We start from the raw sequence: 18,774 nt of genomic DNA, 5'->3' as shown, positions 1-18,774 counted from the left end.
CCTTTTTTTTTGTCAGTGTGTACATTAGTAAATGAAATTTTAAATTTTGATATTTAAATTTTCATAAACTAAGTACTTAGTTTAAAAGGTAAAGTATAACAGAAAGAAGTTCCCTCTATTAACTCTCTCTCAATGGTTCTATTCTCTTTCAGAGGTAAGGAATTACTTGATTTTGGAACTATGGAACTACTCTTTAACCCTTTAACTGTCTTATTGTCTTATTTTACCTCAAGGCCGTTGAGCTAATGGAGCGAGCTGAAATGCCTTGTCAGTCATTAGTGAGGATGCTTGCCAAAAAGCCTGGATGGAAAGAAACTAATTTTCAGGTATTTTTTTTTTTTTTTACTTCTAGAGTTAACGTTTTTAATTGGAAATAATTTATGTTCTATCATTCTGTAGGTCAGCTTATGTAATTAGGACTTTATAAAGAAAATGTTGACAATTTTATTTTTGTTATCCTTCTAGTCCCTTTTTCCATTCTTTCATCTTCAATTTTCTCTGTAGAGGTCCCTACTTTCCTTCTGTAATGTGCTTCCCTCAATCTGACAACACCTCAGCTCTATATATATCAGTTATCCACACATATTCTTGTCCTGCCTTCTTGCCTTCATTCAACCCTTTAAAACTCTTTATGCAGTTTCTATATATGTGAAAGGAGGGTACCTGATTTTAGCCAATACCTTCCTGTGTTAGATCCATAAACAGAATAATTTTATGTCTATGTTTAATAACAAATCAGAAACTATAATGCTCACTGTTTGTTGTAAATTATATAATACAATAAGTTTTAGTTCTGCAACTCCCCTTATCCCAGACTATAAACCTTTCTGTGTGGCTTATACTTAGAGTGTTTTCAGGATTCACCAATATATCAGCTGTGTTTTTTAAAGTTATCAGACAATATTCCATTTTATAGATATATCCCATGTCCCATCGTAGTTTCTCATTCATCAATCAGTGTGCATTTAGGTTGTTTCAACTTTGTGCTATTGTGAATTATGTCACTGAATATTGACATACAAATTTTTATACCAACAGTTTCAGTTTTCTAGGGTATAAACCTAGAAGTAGAATTGCTGAGGTCACATGATAGCTGTTTAAACCCTCTAAGGAATTGACAAACTGCTTTCTAAAATGACTAAAACATTTTACATTCACACCAGTAATATATGAGAATTTTATGTTTCCTACAGTCTTACCAATAATTATTTTCATTTTTTGTTCTATTCGTTCAGAATGTCATGTATACTTTTATTACAATTTTGATTTGTAGCCACCAGAGTCTCTGCTCAGTTGGCTTCATAGCCAGCAGATGACTAAGAGAGATATCCTTAAATGTTTTGAACTGTTATGCTTTCCACCCTTTACCAAAGTAATCCAAGCATGTATGTTGAGGCATACCCTCAATGCTAACACTTTCAATATTACCTTAGCCTTCACTTTAGTTTTTGCAGGGTCTGAAGGTCATCCAGAAGTGAGCAGTTAGAACCTGGAACTGCACCACAACCTTGAGTGTGTACAGTTGTTTAGATTCTTGTGAATAAATAAGACCCTTTCAAAATCACCTGTGATCTTAGTTCTCCAACTTCTAAGTGTTTGATCACACTCCTTTGTATCAGCCCACATTGCAACCTGGGCCAGCTGCAGTATTAAAACTGGTCATTTTCAACCAATTTCTTGGGAATAGAACTTTTTCCCCTCAGCTAGTCAGAGTTGGGTCAAATAACAGGTCCTTCAAATGGAACTTTTGCAGGAAAGTAATTGCCAGATAAGTCAAATAATGACAATACTTTATTTGGGTTGGGACTTTTTTTTACGGAGCTCTAAGCCTGATCTGCCATCCTGTAGTAGCAATACAGCTCTAGTTTTCACAATTGTCATGATTTTGAGACTGTTGGTTTTGAAGGTTATGGTAGATCTGGGAAGAGGAGGCTAAAAGTGAAGAAAAGTAAATCTGGAAAGTTCAGTCTTCTTACTGAGATCTGGTAGTTTTTTTCTTTAAATGATTATTGCATTATTTGAAGTCCTTAGAAGGCTAAAAGCATGGCTCAATGATAGACCTTCAGCCTTGAGCAAAACTGAGTGAAAACTATGAATTTAAGCTTTTAGGTAATTTTCATAGTTCAAATTCTTCTCAGTGCTCTTAATTCTTTTATCGAACATCACCTTTACTAGAGGTACTTGTTCTGGTAGTCCCATCTAAGATAATTGCATTTAACAAGAAGGTACTCATTTCCTAAATGGATCTATAGCTGATGGAAATTCTAGTAGCTTAATAAAATATTCAGACAGTAGAAAGGAAAATATTTATGGGCAAAGTGACCCTAATTCCCATTAAACAGCTATAGTACTAACTCTGAGGTATGGCAGTCACTATGGCCATTTATTATACACAGTTTAGGGTGTTCAGATTGATTCAAAACATGAAAATTCTAAGAAGAGAATATGGAAAATGGATTTTTCAGCTCAAACTTCTGTATTGAAACTGAATTGGGGTCTTTCTTCTCTAGTCACTGTCATCTAGATACTTTGATAAGTTTTAAAAGATAAAGAAATGAAGAATACTTTGCTTCTACTTCAGATTTTGATTTTGGTTTGGTTATGGTAGTTATTTCAGATACAGGCTGCTGTATGATTAAGTAAATGTTTTGGGCTGACTCCTAATTTTATGATACTTACTGTTGTTCAGGTGATGCAGATGAAGCTTCACATAGTTGCTTTGATTGCCCAGAAGGGAAACTTCTCCAAAACATCAGCTCAGATTGTATTAGATGGTCTCGTAGATAAGATTGGAGATGTAAAATGTGGAAACAATGCAAAGGAAGCTATGACGGCAATAGCCGAAGCATGTATGTTGCCATGGACAGCCGAACAGGTCAGTGTCACAGAGCTTTCTTCTCTAAGTTGTCCTAGTGTTTTCTTTTTTTTTTTTTTTCCCTCTGGGACTAGGGCTTAAACTCAAGTCCTAGCTCTTGATAAGCAGATACTATACCATTTTATCCACACTTCCATACCATTTTTGTAGTATTAATTTTGAAGATATTATCTTCCTATATTCCTGGACTTGCTTGGATTTTGATCCTCCTACTTAGCTTCCCCATGTTAAGAGTGACATTGTGCTTTCCCTGTAGCAAGAATAACATGCTCAGCCATGCTCAGCCATTGATTGAGAAAGAGTCTTGCAACTTTTTATTCCTAGGCTAGCCCAAAGCTATAATCTTAGTCTCCATATCCCGGGTAACTAGGATTACAGATATGAGCCATTGCACGTGGCTCCAAATATTAATTTATGCTTACTAATACACTATTGCCTGATAATGAAAATTTAGTCAAAAATACTTAAGAAACTAAGATCTGAGGATCATAGTTCAAAGAGAGCCTGGACAGAAGAAACTATGAGATTCTTACCTATATAACTAGTAAAAAGGAGGCTGGAGGTTTAGTCCAGCAGAAGGGCGCCCGCCTGGCACACACAAGGCCCTGGGTTCGGTCCTCAGCCCTGGGAAAAAAAAAAAAAGAAAGAAAAAAAAAAACTAGTAAAAAGCTAGAAGTAGAAGTGTGGCTCAAGTAGTAGAGCACCAGCCTTGAGCAAAACAGCCAAATGAAAGCCCAAGGCACTGAGTTCAAGCCCCATGAATGGCCCTAATCAATCAATCAATAAGATTCTGTAAAATAATAAATAATATTCTGGTAGAGCGCTTGCCTTGCACGCATGAGGCCCTGGGTTCGATTCCTCAGCACCACATAAACAAAAAAAAAAAGCCGAAAGTGGCACTGTGGCTCAAGTGGCAGAGCGCTACCCTTGAGCTGAAGAGCTGAGGGACAGCGCCCAGGCCCAGAGTTCAGGCCCCACGACCGGACCCCCCCAATAAAAAAAAGAAAAAAAAGAAAATTGCAGTGATTTTTTAAAAGAAAAATTACAATCCAAAATAAAAAAAAAATACTAATGAAAAGTTGTAAACAGTCCATAAAGCTTTTTTTGTGATTCTGGTTCTGTGGCTTGAACTCGGGGTCTGGGTGCTATCTCCATGCTTTTTGGCTTAAGGCTAGTATTCTACACTTGAGCTACAGCTCTATTTCCAGCTTTTTGGTGGTTAATAAGAGGCAAGAGTCTTAGGGATTTTCCTACAGGGCTGGCTTTTTTTTTTTTTTTTTTTTTGTCGTGGGGTTGAACTCTGGGTCTGGGCGCTGTCCCTCAGCAATTCCGCTCAAGGCAGATGCTCTACCACTTGAGCCACAGTGCCACTAACCGTTTTCTGGTGGTTTATTGAAGATAAGAGTTTCAAGGGCTTTCCTGCCCAGGCTGGCTTTGAACCACAATCCTCAGATCTCAGCCTCCTGAGTAGCTAGGACTACAGGTGTGAGCCGCCAGCACCCAGCTTTTTTTTTTCCCCCCTGTTGGTCATGGGTCCTGAACTCTGGGCCTAGGCACTGTCCCTCAGCTCTTCAGCTCAAGGCTAGCACTCTACCACTTGAGCCACAGCACCACTTCCAATTTTCTGGTGATTAATTGGAGATAAGAATCTTTCCTTACTGGGCTGTCTTTGAACTGTGATCCTCAAATCTCAGCTTCCTCTGAGTAGCTAGGATTCTAGGTGAGAGCCACCAGACACCTACCCAGCTCACTTCTGGTTTTCTAGAGGTTACTTGCAGATAAGAGTTTCACACACCCTTTCCTGCCTGGGCTGGCTTCAAACCTGGATCCTCAGATCTAAGCCTCTTGAGTAGCTAGGATTACAGTTCTGAGCCACTGTGCCTGGCCCATAAAACTTTTGTGTTTGTGTATATGTGTGTGAGTACTAGTACTGGGGCAGGAACAGATTGGGGCTTCCCAATCTCACTCTGCTTTTTTTGCCCACAATTTGAGCCATACTTTCATTAATAATTCATTGGAAATAAGACTCAGGTTTGTCTGCTGAGTCTGGCTTTAAACAGAGATCCTCAGATCTCAGCCTCCTGAGTAGTTAGGATTATAGATGTGAGCCACTGGTGCCTGGCTTTTAATACTGCTGTCACTTAGCTTATTCTGCTGTATAGCTTAAATCTTTTATTGCTGAGCTCTTCTTATAGTTGTTTTAGCATCAGAAAAGACAAGTTTAGCTCAGTGCTGGTGGTTTACACCTATAATCCTAGCTAATAGGGAAGCTGAGATTAGGAGAACCACAGATCTAGGCCAGCCTGGACAGAAAAGTTTGAGAGAATTCGCCTCCACACAAAGAAGCTGGGTGTGGTCATGTGTGCCAGTTATCCCATCTATAATGGGAGACCTAAAACAGGTTGATTACAGTGAAGGGATATATATTCCCAAGTAGCAGGTGAGACATTATCATTAAAGCCAGGCACCAGAGGCTGGGAAGGTGGCTCAGTGGTAGAGCACTTGCCTTGCGTGCCTGAGGCCCTGGGTTTGATTCCTCAGCACCACATAAGCAGAAAAAAAAAGGCTGGGAGTGGCACTGTGGCTCAAGTGGTAGAGTGCTAGCCTTGAGCTGAAGAGCTTAGGGACATCACCCAGGCCCAGAGTTTAGGCCCACAACTGGAACCAAAAAAAACCAAGCCAGGCACCAGTGGCTCAGGAGGCTGACACTTCAATGATCAAGATTCAAAACTATTCCTACAGAAAAGTCCATGAGATTCTTCAATTAATAAGCAAATGCCAGACTGGAAGTAGAGCACTGGCTGTGAATGAAAAAGCAGAGTGAGAGTGTGAGATCCTGAATTCAAATCCTGGTGCTAGCACCCAAAAAAATATATATATATAGCTCAGCAGTAGAGTACCTGCCTACCCTGCAAAACCCTCAGTACTACACACAGAGACACAAAGTACAAGCATGCCTAATCCACATTTGCCTAATGCTGTGTTACATTTCTATGAGAAAATACAAATCTGATGTTGATTTTCCATTTCTCCAGGTTATGTCTATGGCTTTCTCACAAAAGAATCCGAAGAATCAATCAGAAACTCTGAACTGGTTATCAAATGCAATAAAAGAATTTGGTTTTTCTGGGTAAGTCAGAAAGAAATCAAATGAAAAAGAAATAGCTAGTCTTTAACTTGTGATCATATTTTTATTCTCGGATTATTTTTAAAGAACGAGAGCTATATTCCTTTTTTTTTTTTTTCCTGGTCGTAGAGCTTGACCTCTTGGCCTGGGCTCTGTCCCTGCGCTCTTCAGCTCAACGAGGGTACTCTACCTCTTGAGCCACAGAGCCACTTCTGGTTTTCTAGTGGTTTATTGGAGATCACAGTCTCGTGGACTTTTCTGCCCAGGCTGGCTTTGAACCGTGATCCTCAGATCTCAGCCTCCTGAGTAGCTAGGATTATAGGTGTGAGCCAACGGCGCCCAGCATTTTTTGTTTGTTTGTTTGTTTTTTGCCAGTCCTGAGTTTGAACTCTGGTCCTGGGCACTGTTCTTGAGCGTCTTTTAAGCTCAAGGTTAGCATTCTACCACTTGAGCCACCGCAACACTTCTGGCTTTTTCTGTGTATGTGGTACTGAGGAATCGAACCCAGGGCATCATGCCTGTTAGGCAAGCACTCTACCACTAAGCCACATTCCCAGCCTACCTAATCTATTTATAAAAGAAGCCACCTTTGTTTTTAAAGGTCCATATTAGCTTGTCTTGCATTTCGGTATCCACTAATAGGGGTCTCACTAAAGTTATTTTTCCTCAAGTTTTAATAGCTGTCTCACAGAAAGCCAATTCCAAAGATTTTTTAGTCAAATGCATTCAGAAATTATATAATCACAATTGTTTAGACTAGAAAGCACATTGGTGCATTAAGTGTTCTTAGAAATCTTGTAATAGAAAAGCTTGTTTAACTTTGTTTAACCCACTATTTACCAAATAATTTGTGTATAAAACAGTTTGTTATTTTATCTAGGCTAGTGAACTATTGAACTGCAAGAATCCTCCTTAGTTTCCCAAGTGCTGGGACTATTTGTGTACACTACAAATCTCAGTTACTTTTCACAATTGCCTTTCAAATGATAATTGTTTCATCTTCCTAAAGACCACCTGTAGTATATGTTTTTGAGAGGGATTGAGGGCACAGTCCATTGGTAGGAGCACTTGCTTAGCATATGTGAGGCCCTGAATTTGATCCCCAGCACTACAATGGGAGGGATTCATGTACAGAAGAGTAACAAAATCATTCTTAGTATAGTCAGAATGAAAAGACAGCCAATGACAAAGGATGGTAATATTCAGCTAATCATGAATTCTGACAAATTATAATGTTTAGGGCTAGGGTATGGCTCAAATGGTAGAGTACTTATTTAGTATGTATGAGGCCTTGAGTTCAAATCCCAATACTACCAAAAAAGAAAAAGTGTAAAAGAAAGAAATTTTAGTAATTTATATGATCCTACAGATTGTAGGAATGAGTGTTATAACTCAGAATGTGTCTGTGTGTGTGTATTTACTATGAAAGTAATGCGCATAGAGATTATGGTTACATAAGTGAGGTAAGAAGTACATTTCTCAGTGGGCACCAGTGGTTCATGCCTGTAATCCTAGCTGCACAGGAGACTGAAATCTAAAGATTATGGTTCAAAGCCAGCCCAGGCAGGAAAGTCTGTCAGACTGTTATCTCCAGTTAATCCCATATAAAGCCAGAAGTGGCACTGTGACTCAAGCCTTGAGCAAAATGAGCCCAGGGACAGTACCCAGGGTCATAGTTCAAGCACAGGACCAGCAAAAGAATTAAAAAGAGTACCTGTCTTTTGGACAATGTCACCCCTTCCCTCATTCTGTCCCCACCCACAAGTTGTATAGTTCATTCTCAACATGGCGTTTAGTGAGTATCATTGCTATGTTTGTTCACTCTTCATCCCTACGTTTCTCTGTCTCCCCTTACCCTCTCAAAGACAGATAAACAAGACAAAAAGAAAAGAAAAAACCCTGTTTCTATTGACTGGAGTTAATTTTGCTAAGTACTATTTTATATGATCAGAGGCACATAGGCATTGTGCCTTTGTGTCCTTTGCCAAGAGTATCCTTTGGTCTCACTGTATGTGAATCCCTAGAGATCTATATAATTTATCCATATGCTTTTTTTTTTTTTCCCCAGTCATGGGGCCTGAGCTCTGGGCCTGGGCGCTATCCCTCAGCTCTTCAACTCAAGGCTAGCACTCTACCACTTGAGCCACAGCGCCACCTCTGGCTTTTTCTGCTTATGTGGTGCTGAGGAATTGAACCCAGTGCCTCATGCATGCAAGGCAAGCACTCTACCACTGAGCCACCTTCCCAGCCCCTATCCATATGCTTTAGATCTAGCATCTGCATATGAGAGAAAACCTATGACATTTGTCTGAGTTTGGTTTACCTCACATAACTTGTTTTAGGTCCATCCATACCCTTGAAAGTTATATAATATTATTCTTTCTAATGACTGTATAAATCAGAACATATTTTAAAAATAGAATTGGATATAAAGCATGAAAGAGAGAGAAATCAAGGATAAATCTGAAGAGTTAAGCATGGCCTAAACAACCAAGAATAGTTTGGCTTTTTATCAAGTTACAGAAAGCTAGGAGTCACATGTTTTGGGGTTATGGTATGAACAATCAAGAGTTTTGATGTACTAGATATAGAATATCTAATCTGAGTTCAGCAGAGTTCAAGACTAGATACAGGAGTCTTAATCATATATAGTAGGATTATTCAATGAACAGACTATCTAAAGCACATTTTAAAGTGATTGTGGAAAAAGAATAAGAATTCTGCCGGGTGCTGGTGGCTCACGCCTGTAATCCTAGCTACTCAGGAGGCTGATATCTGAGCATCATGGTTCAAAGCCAGCCCAGGCAGGAAAGACTGTGAGACTCCAATGTCCATTAAACCACCAGTAAACCTGAAGTGGCGCTGTAGCTCAAGTGGTAGAGCGCTTACCTTGAGCTGAAGAGTTGAGGGACAGTGCTCAGGCCCAGAGTTTGAGCCCCATGACCGACAAAAAAAAAAGAAAGAAAGAAAGAATAAGAATTCTTCAGCAGGAGCTAGTCTCATAATCTAGCTTTATAAACTATTGAGTATTTTGAAAGTTTCATTTGTTTGCAATTCTAATGTTGTTTCCTCTAGGTTGAATGTCAAAGCTTTCATTAGCAATGTGAAGACTGCTCTTGCTGCAACAAATCCAGTGAGTACATTCTAGCACATGTAGAAATATTGTAGCCATTTTCATGGGTCTGTTCAGATTGAAAAATCGTATTTGTTCTCTCTGGCAGGCTGTAAGGACTTCTGCTATCACCCTGCTTGGTGTAATGTATCTGTATGTTGGTCCATCTTTGCGAATGTTCTTTGAGGATGAGAAGCCTGCTCTGCTATCCCAGATAGATGCAGAATTTGAAAAGGTAAAAAGTTCCACAATGGTAAAACCCATTGGTGGAAATGAGAATCTCATTAAGACCAAATTTTTTTAAGTCTTTGGGAGAAAGAATGTCTATATCAGGGCTGGGAAGGTGGCTCAGAGGTGAGTGTGCTTGCCTTGCATGCATGAGGCCCTAGGTTCGATTACTCAGCACCACATAATAAGCAGAAAAAGCCAGAAGTGGTGCTGTGGCTCAAGTGGTAGAGCACTAGCCTTGAGTTGAAGAGCTGAGGGACAGCACCCAAGCCCAGAGTTCAGGCCCCACAACTGACAAAAAAAAAAAGAATGTGTATATATTTATTTTAATGTTCATGCAATGTCCCTGGAAGAATTCATATGAAATTCATGACATTATAAGGAAGAAAACTGAGAAACTATGGTGTAAGATGAGAGATTTTCCCCTATGATCTTTTATACCCTTTGAATTTCAAGCTTCATGAATCTATTGCTTTTTTTTTTTCTTTTTGGGTCCTGTGGAGGGGCCTGAACTCTGGGCCTGGGTGCTGTCCCTCAGCTCTTCAGCTCAAGGCTAGCGCTCTACCACTTGAGCCACAGTGCCACTTCCGGCTTTTTTCTTTTTGCTTATGTGGTGATGAGGAATCGAACCCAGGGCCTCATGCATACAAGGCAAGTGCTCTACCACTGAGCCACCTTCCCAGCCCCATGTATTGCTCATTTTTTAAAAATAATTTTTATTTATTTTTTATTGTGAAAATACTGTACAGAGGGGTTACAATTACATGGGCAAGATAATGAGTACATTTCTTATCAAGCATTGTCGCCTCCTCTGTATTGCTCATTTTTAAAGTACATTAATTAAAAAAAAAATAGTTTAAAATAGCTGAGCACCAGTGGCTCATACTTATAATCCTAGCTACTCAAGAGGTTGAGATACACACACACACACACACACACACGCGCGCGCGTGCGCGCGTGCGCTAGAAGTAGAGCAGTAACTCATGCAATAGAGGGCTAGCTGTGAGCAAAAAAGCTCTGGTACAACACTTAGGCACTGAGTTCAAGCCCCAGAATCTATACCAAAATAATAACAATCATTTAACATAAAGTTTTCCTCCTTGAATAACTTTTCAGCTAAAATTGCTCAGTGTTAAGCTAATTTGCTCTATATTGTTAAGAGATACAAGTCAAAAAACAACTTATAAAGAAGTCAGATTTGAATAGGTTTGCAGTATAGTTTCAAAATTAGAATTTCAGTAGTAATAAAATGTCTTTTAAAATACTGTGTGAATAAGTATTATGAAAGAATGAGAGACATTGATCCAGGCACCTTCTCCAATCTGTTTGCTCTCATATTCTTCATCAAGTTCATTAGTCTCATTCGTTTGTAGATGCAGGGGCAAAGCCCTCCTGCTCCAACCAGAGGAATTTCCAAGCACCCCACAAGTGGTATAGATGAAGGAGAAGATGGAGAGGAACCAGATGATGGAGGGAATGATGTTGTTGATCTTCTGCCAAGGACAGAAATCAGGTAGCTTTCACTCTGGGAAAGTTTATTTGATTCATTGTACTTAATTCTTAATGGTGCCTTATTTTTTAATTCAGTACTGGGAATTTCTATGGTATAATCGTGGAGAATCTAGAAATTTAAATGGCTTCTGTTTTTCAGTGATAAAATTACTTCAGAGTTGGTGTCTAAGATTGGTGACAAGAATTGGAAGATCAGAAAAGAAGGCTTAGATGAAGTGGCTGGAATTATTAATGAAGCGAAATTTATCCAACCAAACATTGGTGAACTCCCAACTGCCTTGAAGGGTCGACTCAATGATTCAAATAAAATCTTGGTATGTAGAACATTTGTCTTTTCTCTTCCTCTATCGAAAGTTCCTTTGCAATGCAGGCTTCACTAGCAAAAAATGAGAGATTCAAAATTCTAGATACTCACATACAGTGAGACCAAAGGTGATAGTCTTAGGAGAGAACCACATAGGTACAATATCCAAGTGGCTCCTCATATGTATATAAAGTAAAATACGTACCAAAACAAACTCCACATTATGGCAATAAAGGACTTTTTTCTTCATTTTTTTTCTGATGATGTTATATTCTTTACCTTATATACAGTATATTCATATGGACATCTGTGGGAGGGTGGAGAGAGGGCACAGAATCAAAGGGAAAAGGGTGAAAAAAGTGCAGCAATGGAGCACGCTGGCTGCACTGGACATTGATGAAAGTGAACTAATTTACGGACAGAGATAGGAGGGAGAGAATGAGGGAACAGATGACACTATGCGAAAGGAAATGATGTATGTAAATGGAACCCCACTGTATCACCTCTAAAACAACAATAAATTAGGGAACAAAAGAATAGCCATATTAAATTAATATTATTATACTCATTTAATAAAAATCAAATTAAGAATAAGAAGGGGAGGGGCTGGAAGGTAGGTCAATGGTAGAGTGCTTGCCTCGCATGCATGAGGCCCTGGGTTTGATTCCTCAGCACATTAGTAGAAAAAGCCAGAAGTGGCATTGTAGCTCCAGTAGTAGAGTGCTAGCCTTGAGCTGAAGAGCTGAAGAACAGGGCCCAGGCCCAGAGTTCAGGCCCCATGACCGACAAAAAAAAGCAAAAACAAAGAATAAAAAGTTAATAGTAAAAAAAAAAAAAAAATGAGTTAGTAATTTACTTGTTTTGAACCAGAAATAAATTCCTTAAAATATATCTCAAGATGTGCAGCTTTATTAATCAAATATTCATGAATTTCAGAGTTTACTCTTTATAAGTAATCCAGTGTTAAATAACTTGTTTCATGTATATAAAATTGCTTAATTTCTAATTTTTAAATACGAGTTTTGTTGTTGTTGTTTTTTATTGGTCATGAGGCTTGAACTCTGGGCCTGGGCACTGTCCCTTAGCTCTTGAGCTCAAGGCAAGCAAGCGCTTTACCACTTGAGCCACAGCTCTACTCTCCTGTCTGGGTTGGCTTTGAACTGTGATCCTCAGATCTCAGCCTCCTGAGTAGGTAGGATTGCAGGCATGAGCCACTGGTGCCTGGCTAAATATGAGGGGTTTTTTGTTTGTTTGTTTTTTGTGTTTTTGTTTTGTTTTGTTTTTGTCAGTTGTGGGGCATGAACTCTGGGCCTAGGCGCTGCCCCTCAGCTCTTCAGCTCAAGGCTAGCACTTTACCACTTGAGCCATAGCGCCACTTCTGGCTTTTTCTGCTTATGTGGTGCTGAGGAATCGAACCCAGGGCCTCATGCATGCAAGGCAAGCACTCTACACTGAGCCAACTTCCCAGCTCTAAATATGAGTTTTTGTGTCAGGGTTTCTTTTTTTTAATGGTAAAGTGGAAAAAATAAAATGTAAACTCTAACATGTAGGCTAAAATTCTAATAAGATAGTTTTGTGAACTGGTGATAAAAAGAGAAGCCTAAGCAGCGTGCCAGTGGCTAACACCTATAATCCTAGCGACTCAGGAGGCTGAGATCTGAGGATTGCAGTTCAAAGCCAGACTGAGCAAGAAAGTCTGTGATACTCTTATCTCTGATAAACTACTCAGAAAATACTGGAAGTGGTACTGTGGTTTAAATGGTAAAGTGCTAGCCTTGACCACAAAGAGGCTCAGGGACAGCACTCAGGCCCTAAGTTCAAGCCCCCAGGACTGGCAAAAAAAGAAAAAAAAAGCCTAAAAATTACTCATTGGCTAATTTGAATTGTGTCAGACAAGATGATTTTCCTGGTTTTTTGTTTGTTTCTTTTGTTTAAGTAGGTTAAAAGTCTCTTATCAACTGTGTAACAAAAAGTCTTGGCTCTTAACCACTTAGGTGCAACAGACATTGAATATCCTACAGCAATTGGCAGTAGCCATGGGCCCAAACATCAAGCAACATGTAAAGAATTTAGGCATCCCTGTCATCACAGTCCTTGGAGACAGCAAGGTAAACTTTTCTACCACAACTCTATTCTGGAATGAGCCAGCCTTATTCTTAATCTATGATACTCAGTTTTCCATAGTACATGTAAATTTAAAAGTTTGTAAAATTAGCCAAGCAACCATGGCTCATGGCTATAATTCTAGCTACCAAAGAGGCTAAGATCTGAGGATCAAAGCCATTCTGGGCAGGAAAGTGTATGAGATTCATAACCCCAATGTACTACTTAAAAAAAAATGTTTTTTAAAGCCAGAAGTTAGAGCTATGACTAAAATGGTAAAGTGCCAGCCTTCAGCTAAAAAAGCTCAAGAATGGCACTTAGGCCCTAAGTTCAAGCACCAGGACTACTACTTGCCCACCTCCTCCCAAAAAAAAAGGTGCAACTAAAGATGTGGCTCAAGTATTACAGAGCACATGGCCTAGAAAGCAAAGGCCCTGAGTTTAAACCCAGTGCTACCAAAAAAGAAAAGCAGAAGCTGGAAGTATGGCTCAAGTGATAGGGCACAGAGCCTGGCATGTTCTGGGTTGTATTCCCAGTACCTCCTAATCCCTGTTCTCCAAAAAGAGAATTTATAAGGATGAGAATATTAGAAGAAAAAATAGTAAACATGTCAACCTTCTAGGCAGTGTTAAGGTGACTAAATATGTCACCAATTAGCTTTATGATCCTTAGATAGTTACGTTCTCTGGAGTTCAGTTTCTTTATCTGAAATTTCTTTCTTATAAAATTGAATCTTTGCCGGGCGCTGGTGGCTCACGCCTGTAATCCTAGCTACTCAGGAGGCTGAGATCTGAGGATCGTGGTTCAAAGCCAGCCCGGGCAGGAGAGACCGTGAGACTCCTATCTCCAATAAACCACCAGAAAACCGGAAGTGGTGCTGTAGCTCAAGTGGTAGAGCGCTCACCTTGAGCTGAAGAGCTGAGGGACAGCGCCCAGGCCCAGAGTTCAAGCTCCACGACCGACAAAAAAAAAAAAATTGAGTATGTAGTGTACATTGTGTTTGTGCTGTTTCACAAAAATGCACTCATTTAAATAAGTGATTGCTGCTTACTATTATTAAATCATTAAAAAGTTTTGATAGATATAAGCATGTGAGCTTTTAGAGTCTTAAAGTTAATTTGTACTATTTTTCTCCCTGAACTGGTAGAGCAAGACTTTTTAGAAGTTTAGTAAGATGTTTGTAGTTTCACAGTCCTAGAGGTTATTGAAGTGTGAGGGTGGCAACGCTTATATTTCATCTTACACTGAATATTTTAATGTCTTTCTTTTTGTGTTATAAACTTTTTGTGTGAATTCAAGTATAAAAATAATTGAATATTCAAACTGTTAGCAAGTACATTTTTAACTATGTTGAAGTCCCTGACATAAAATTATTTCATTCTTTACCAAGCAGTTAGGGTCCTAAGAGCCCCAAAGATTCAGAAGGCAAAGTCTGGTTTGTTTTTTTTTTTGTTAGTTTTGTTTTTTTTTTTGGTTGTGGGGCTTGAACTTTGGGCCTGAGCACTGTCCCTCAGCTCTTCATCTCAAGGTGAGTACTCTATCACTGGAGCTACAGTGCCACTTCCAGTTTTCTAGTGGTTTATTGGAGATAGGAGTCTCAAGGTCTTTCCTGCCCGGGCTGGCTTTGAACCGTGATCCTCAGATCTCAGCCTCCTGAGTAGCTAGGATTACAGGCGTGAGCTACCAGCACCCGGCTAAAGTCTGAAGATTTTATGCCCACATTGCTGTTTTGCATTTTTAAAAAGTATAGGACTTTTTTTTTTCCAATTTAGAGTTTTATATCTCTACTTTCTTCTGTAGCTTTTAGTATAACCATAAAACTAGTTTGTATATCAAAGAAGATGATTTCAATTATGTTATGTGGAGCTTAGAGAAACTGCCATTATCCGAGTTTACAAAGAAACAAACTTTTCATTCTCTAAACTATACTCTGTTATTTTTGCCATTCAGAATAATGTTCGAGCTGCTGCCCTAGCAACTGTGAATGCTTGGGCAGAACAGACTGGCATGAAGGAATGGCTGGAGGGAGAAGATCTTTCTGAAGAACTCAAAAAGGAAAATCCTTTCTTGAGGCAAGAGGTTAGTACTATAAATCAATCATGAGCTTTTCCTCATGTCTCTTACCTTGTTAGGAGTGAGGACTCCCATAATAAACATACATTTGTTGCTAGAATTTTGTGCCAAGAGTTACTAGGAAAAAGAAAACATAGTGGCATAGTACTCAGGAGGTGGAGACAGGAGGAATATGAGTTCAAGGCTAGCCTGGGCTACATAGCAAATTCCAGGATAGCCTAGGCTACATAGTAAGATACTATCTCAAAAAATAAAATATTTAAAATAATGAAATAAAATTATTGTAGCATTTGTGTTTATGTTTTTTTTTATTTGTGTGTTTCTTTAATAAAGCTGTTTAAAGGACTGGCTTTTTAAATGGAATTTTATCTTTTCTTAAAATCTTAAATGGTTAAATCAAAAGTTTTAATCATAAAAATGAGTTCAGCATTTAAAACCGTTATCATTGCAGGCTAGGACTGGTGACTCACACCTGTCATCCTAGCTATTCAGGAGGCCAGCATGGGCAAAGTTAGTATAAGACTGTAAAAAATAAAGTGAAAGCGAAAGGATGGTGTACATGCCTCAGATGGTAGAACACTTGACTTGCAAGCATGAAGCCATGAATTCTATCCTCAGTTCACACACACACACATACACACACACCAAAATCTAATCCAGAGACTAGGTGTGTAGTCAGTGGTATAGCATGGGTAAGGCTCTGGGTTTAATACCTGAAGAAACAAAAAAAAAATAATATATTTAATGTTTGGGACTAATGAAATCATTAGGCTTGACATAACAAATTATTTTAAATAATAAATTTCCCCTTGAAGTGAATGACTTGTCTTTATTTCTTTTGGCAGCTTCTAGGCTGGCTGGCTGAGAAACTACCTACCCTTCGTTCCACTCCCACAGACCTTATACTTTGTGTTCCTCATCTTTACTCCTGCCTAGAAGATCGAAATGGAGATGTACGAAAGAAGGCCCAAGATGCTTTGCCATTCTTCATGATGCATCTAGGATATGAAAAAATGGCCAAAGCTACTGGGAAACTAAAGGTACTTCTTGTTGATGCTTCTGTTTAAAGCTATTAGAAAAATACTATGAATTTATTTTTATTTTTTATTTTTTTGGTATTTGTGGGCTCGAACTCAGGGCCTGGGTGCTGTCCCTGAGCTCTTTTGCTCAGGGCTAGTACTCTACTTTGAGCCACAGCTCCACTTCCAGTTTTTGAGTGGTTAATTGGAGATAAGAGTCTCATGGGGACTTTTCTGCCCAGGCTGGCTTTAAACCACAATCCTCAGATCTTAGCCTTCTGAAAGCTAGGATTCCAGAGGCATGAGCCACCAGCACCCAGCCTGAATGTGAATTTATATAAGCAAAAGACCACATTTCTTACAGAGGCTCACTTTGAAATCCTAGTAAGAGCAAAAATAAAATATTTAGTAGTATAAAACTTTTAGAGTCAACAAGGATGAAAGAAGAATAGCTACCTGAATGTGACTCCATAATGCGTATTACTTCTCTTAGTATTTATTACTCCATAATGCGTATTGCCTCTCTTCATTGGTATTTCAAAAGTAGCAGCTAAATTACTTATCAGATCAGTTAGTAAGCTTACTCTGAGTGCATCATTTCTATCACTTTTCACTTATTTTACTTTCTCTTTTTAGCCAACTTCTAAAGATCAAGTATTGGCCATGCTAGAGAAAGCCAAAGCTAACATGCCAGCAAAGCCTGCCGCACCTGCTAAAGCAGTGTCTAAACCAATGGGAGGGTCAGCTCCAACCAAATTCCAGCCTACATCAGGTAATTTAAGAAGGTTAAAAGGGAAGGAGATGGGCTGGGCAGGTGGCTCAGTGGTAGAGTGCTTGCCTTGCATGCATGAGGCCCTGGGTTCGATTCCTCAGCACCACATAAGCAGAAGTGGCACTGTGGCTCAAGTGGTAGAGTCCTAGCCTTGAGCTGAAGAGCTGAAGGACAGCACCTAGGACCAGAGTTCAGATCCCACAACTGACCAAAAAAAAAAAAAAAGAGAGAAGGAGATAACCCAAGGACCCTTAATATGATATCCAACTTTCATGGAGTAAGAACATGCAAGTATAAGATGACTGTTTGGTTTCCAAGTCCAAAAAAGGTGTTTGGGTTTAGCATGTTGAAATACTTTAATGTGGAAGTATTCCAAACTGTTTGTTTCTACAACTATTTTCTGCTATTATATACCCCAGTTAGAAGAATAGGTCCATCCAGCTTAATCCACTTCACTAACAGATGAGGGACCCAAAGTTAATTACTTGCACAAGGCCAAACAGCTAATCACCAGATTTAAATGCTACTTAATCACAAATGTCTCCTTCTGCTACCCTTGATCAGTCTACTATTTACTAATCTTTCTCTTTTTGGGGGGGACAGGAAATGGAAAGAGAGAGATAAGAGTCTTATGGACTTTCCTGCTAGGGCTGGCTTTGAACCGTAATCATCAGATCTCAGCCTTCTGAGTAGCTAGGATTACAGGTGTGAGCCACAAGTGCCTAGCCTCTTAATTGTCTTTTTAAGGAAAATAATTTCCTTTTTCTTTTTGTCATATCAAGAAGTCTATCATAGGGACTGGGAATGTGGCTTAGTGGTAGAGTGCTTGCCCTGGGTTTGATTCCTCAGTACCATATAAACAGAAAAAGCTAGAAATGGTCCTGTGATTCAAGTGCTAGCCTTGAACAAAAGAAGCTCAGGGACAGTGCCCAGGCCCTGAGTTCAAGCCCCAGAACTGGAAAAACAGAGAAACTTACAGAGAAAATAACTGAAAAAAAATTCGGACTGAGCTTTCATTTTATGTTTAATGTACCCAGAATAAAGTAATGTTAGTTAAAATTTAACTAACATATTACATGCTTTTTCTCAAAGCACCTGTTGAAGAATCTGTTTCTAGCACCATAGAAACCAAGCCTGATCCAAAGAAAGCCAAAACTCAAGGAGCTTCCTCGAAAACAAAGGTGTGTTCATTCTGTATACTTAGATACTGATTTGCTTTTGTATTGATTTTACATAATAAATTGTTTATTAGACCATATTGTCCATGGAAGAACATCACTATTGTTGGTAATATCAAAATATTTCTACAAATTTTTTATTAACTAGTCAAGTATTCTTTTTTTTTTTTATTGTGAAAATACCATACAGAGGAGTTACAATTACATGGACAAGATAATGAGTACATTTCTTACCAAGCATTGTAGCCTCCTCCTTTGTTTCCCTTTCCCCCTTCCCATCTCTGCCCTCTCTCCCCACCCTCCCGCCCCTGCAAGTATTCTTCTTTTGCTTTTTCTTCCCCCCAACTGCCCTCCCCCATCCCCCCCTCTGTTTGTTTTCTGGTTAGGGTCTCATGCTAACTTTGCCCAGGCTGGCTTTGAACCTCAGTTCTACTGCCTCCTGAGTAGCTGAGATTACAGCTAAGAATCCTG

General features: G+C 39.2%; 1 protein-coding gene across 3 annotated transcripts in view; it reads left to right on the top strand.

Annotated features, from left to right (window-relative positions):
- The window catches only part of Ckap5 (cytoskeleton associated protein 5), a 93,202-nt gene that overhangs the window by 45,608 nt on the left and 28,820 nt on the right, over positions 1–18,774 (top strand). For all 3 annotated transcript variants that reach the window (XM_042675897.1, XM_042675895.1, XM_042675896.1), the window contains exons 16-27: positions 234–326; positions 2,690–2,875; positions 5,911–6,005; positions 9,078–9,135; positions 9,224–9,349; positions 10,716–10,855; positions 10,994–11,168; positions 13,153–13,266; positions 15,212–15,340; positions 16,180–16,374; positions 16,990–17,125; positions 18,218–18,306. In XM_042675897.1, coding sequence (XP_042531831.1) covers positions 234–326; positions 2,690–2,875; positions 5,911–6,005; positions 9,078–9,135; positions 9,224–9,349; positions 10,716–10,855; positions 10,994–11,168; positions 13,153–13,266; positions 15,212–15,340; positions 16,180–16,374; positions 16,990–17,125; positions 18,218–18,306 — 1,536 coding nt within the window. The remainder of the gene's footprint in view (positions 1–233; positions 327–2,689; positions 2,876–5,910; positions 6,006–9,077; positions 9,136–9,223; positions 9,350–10,715; positions 10,856–10,993; positions 11,169–13,152; positions 13,267–15,211; positions 15,341–16,179; positions 16,375–16,989; positions 17,126–18,217; positions 18,307–18,774) is intronic.

This window comes from Dipodomys spectabilis, unplaced genomic scaffold (assembly GCF_019054845.1).
Source record: "Dipodomys spectabilis isolate Male_0828 unplaced genomic scaffold, ASM1905484v1 ptg000030l, whole genome shotgun sequence".
In the NCBI taxonomy this organism is placed as follows: Eukaryota; Metazoa; Chordata; class Mammalia; order Rodentia; family Heteromyidae; genus Dipodomys; species Dipodomys spectabilis.
This window is presented reverse-complemented; position numbering and strand designations above follow the sequence as displayed.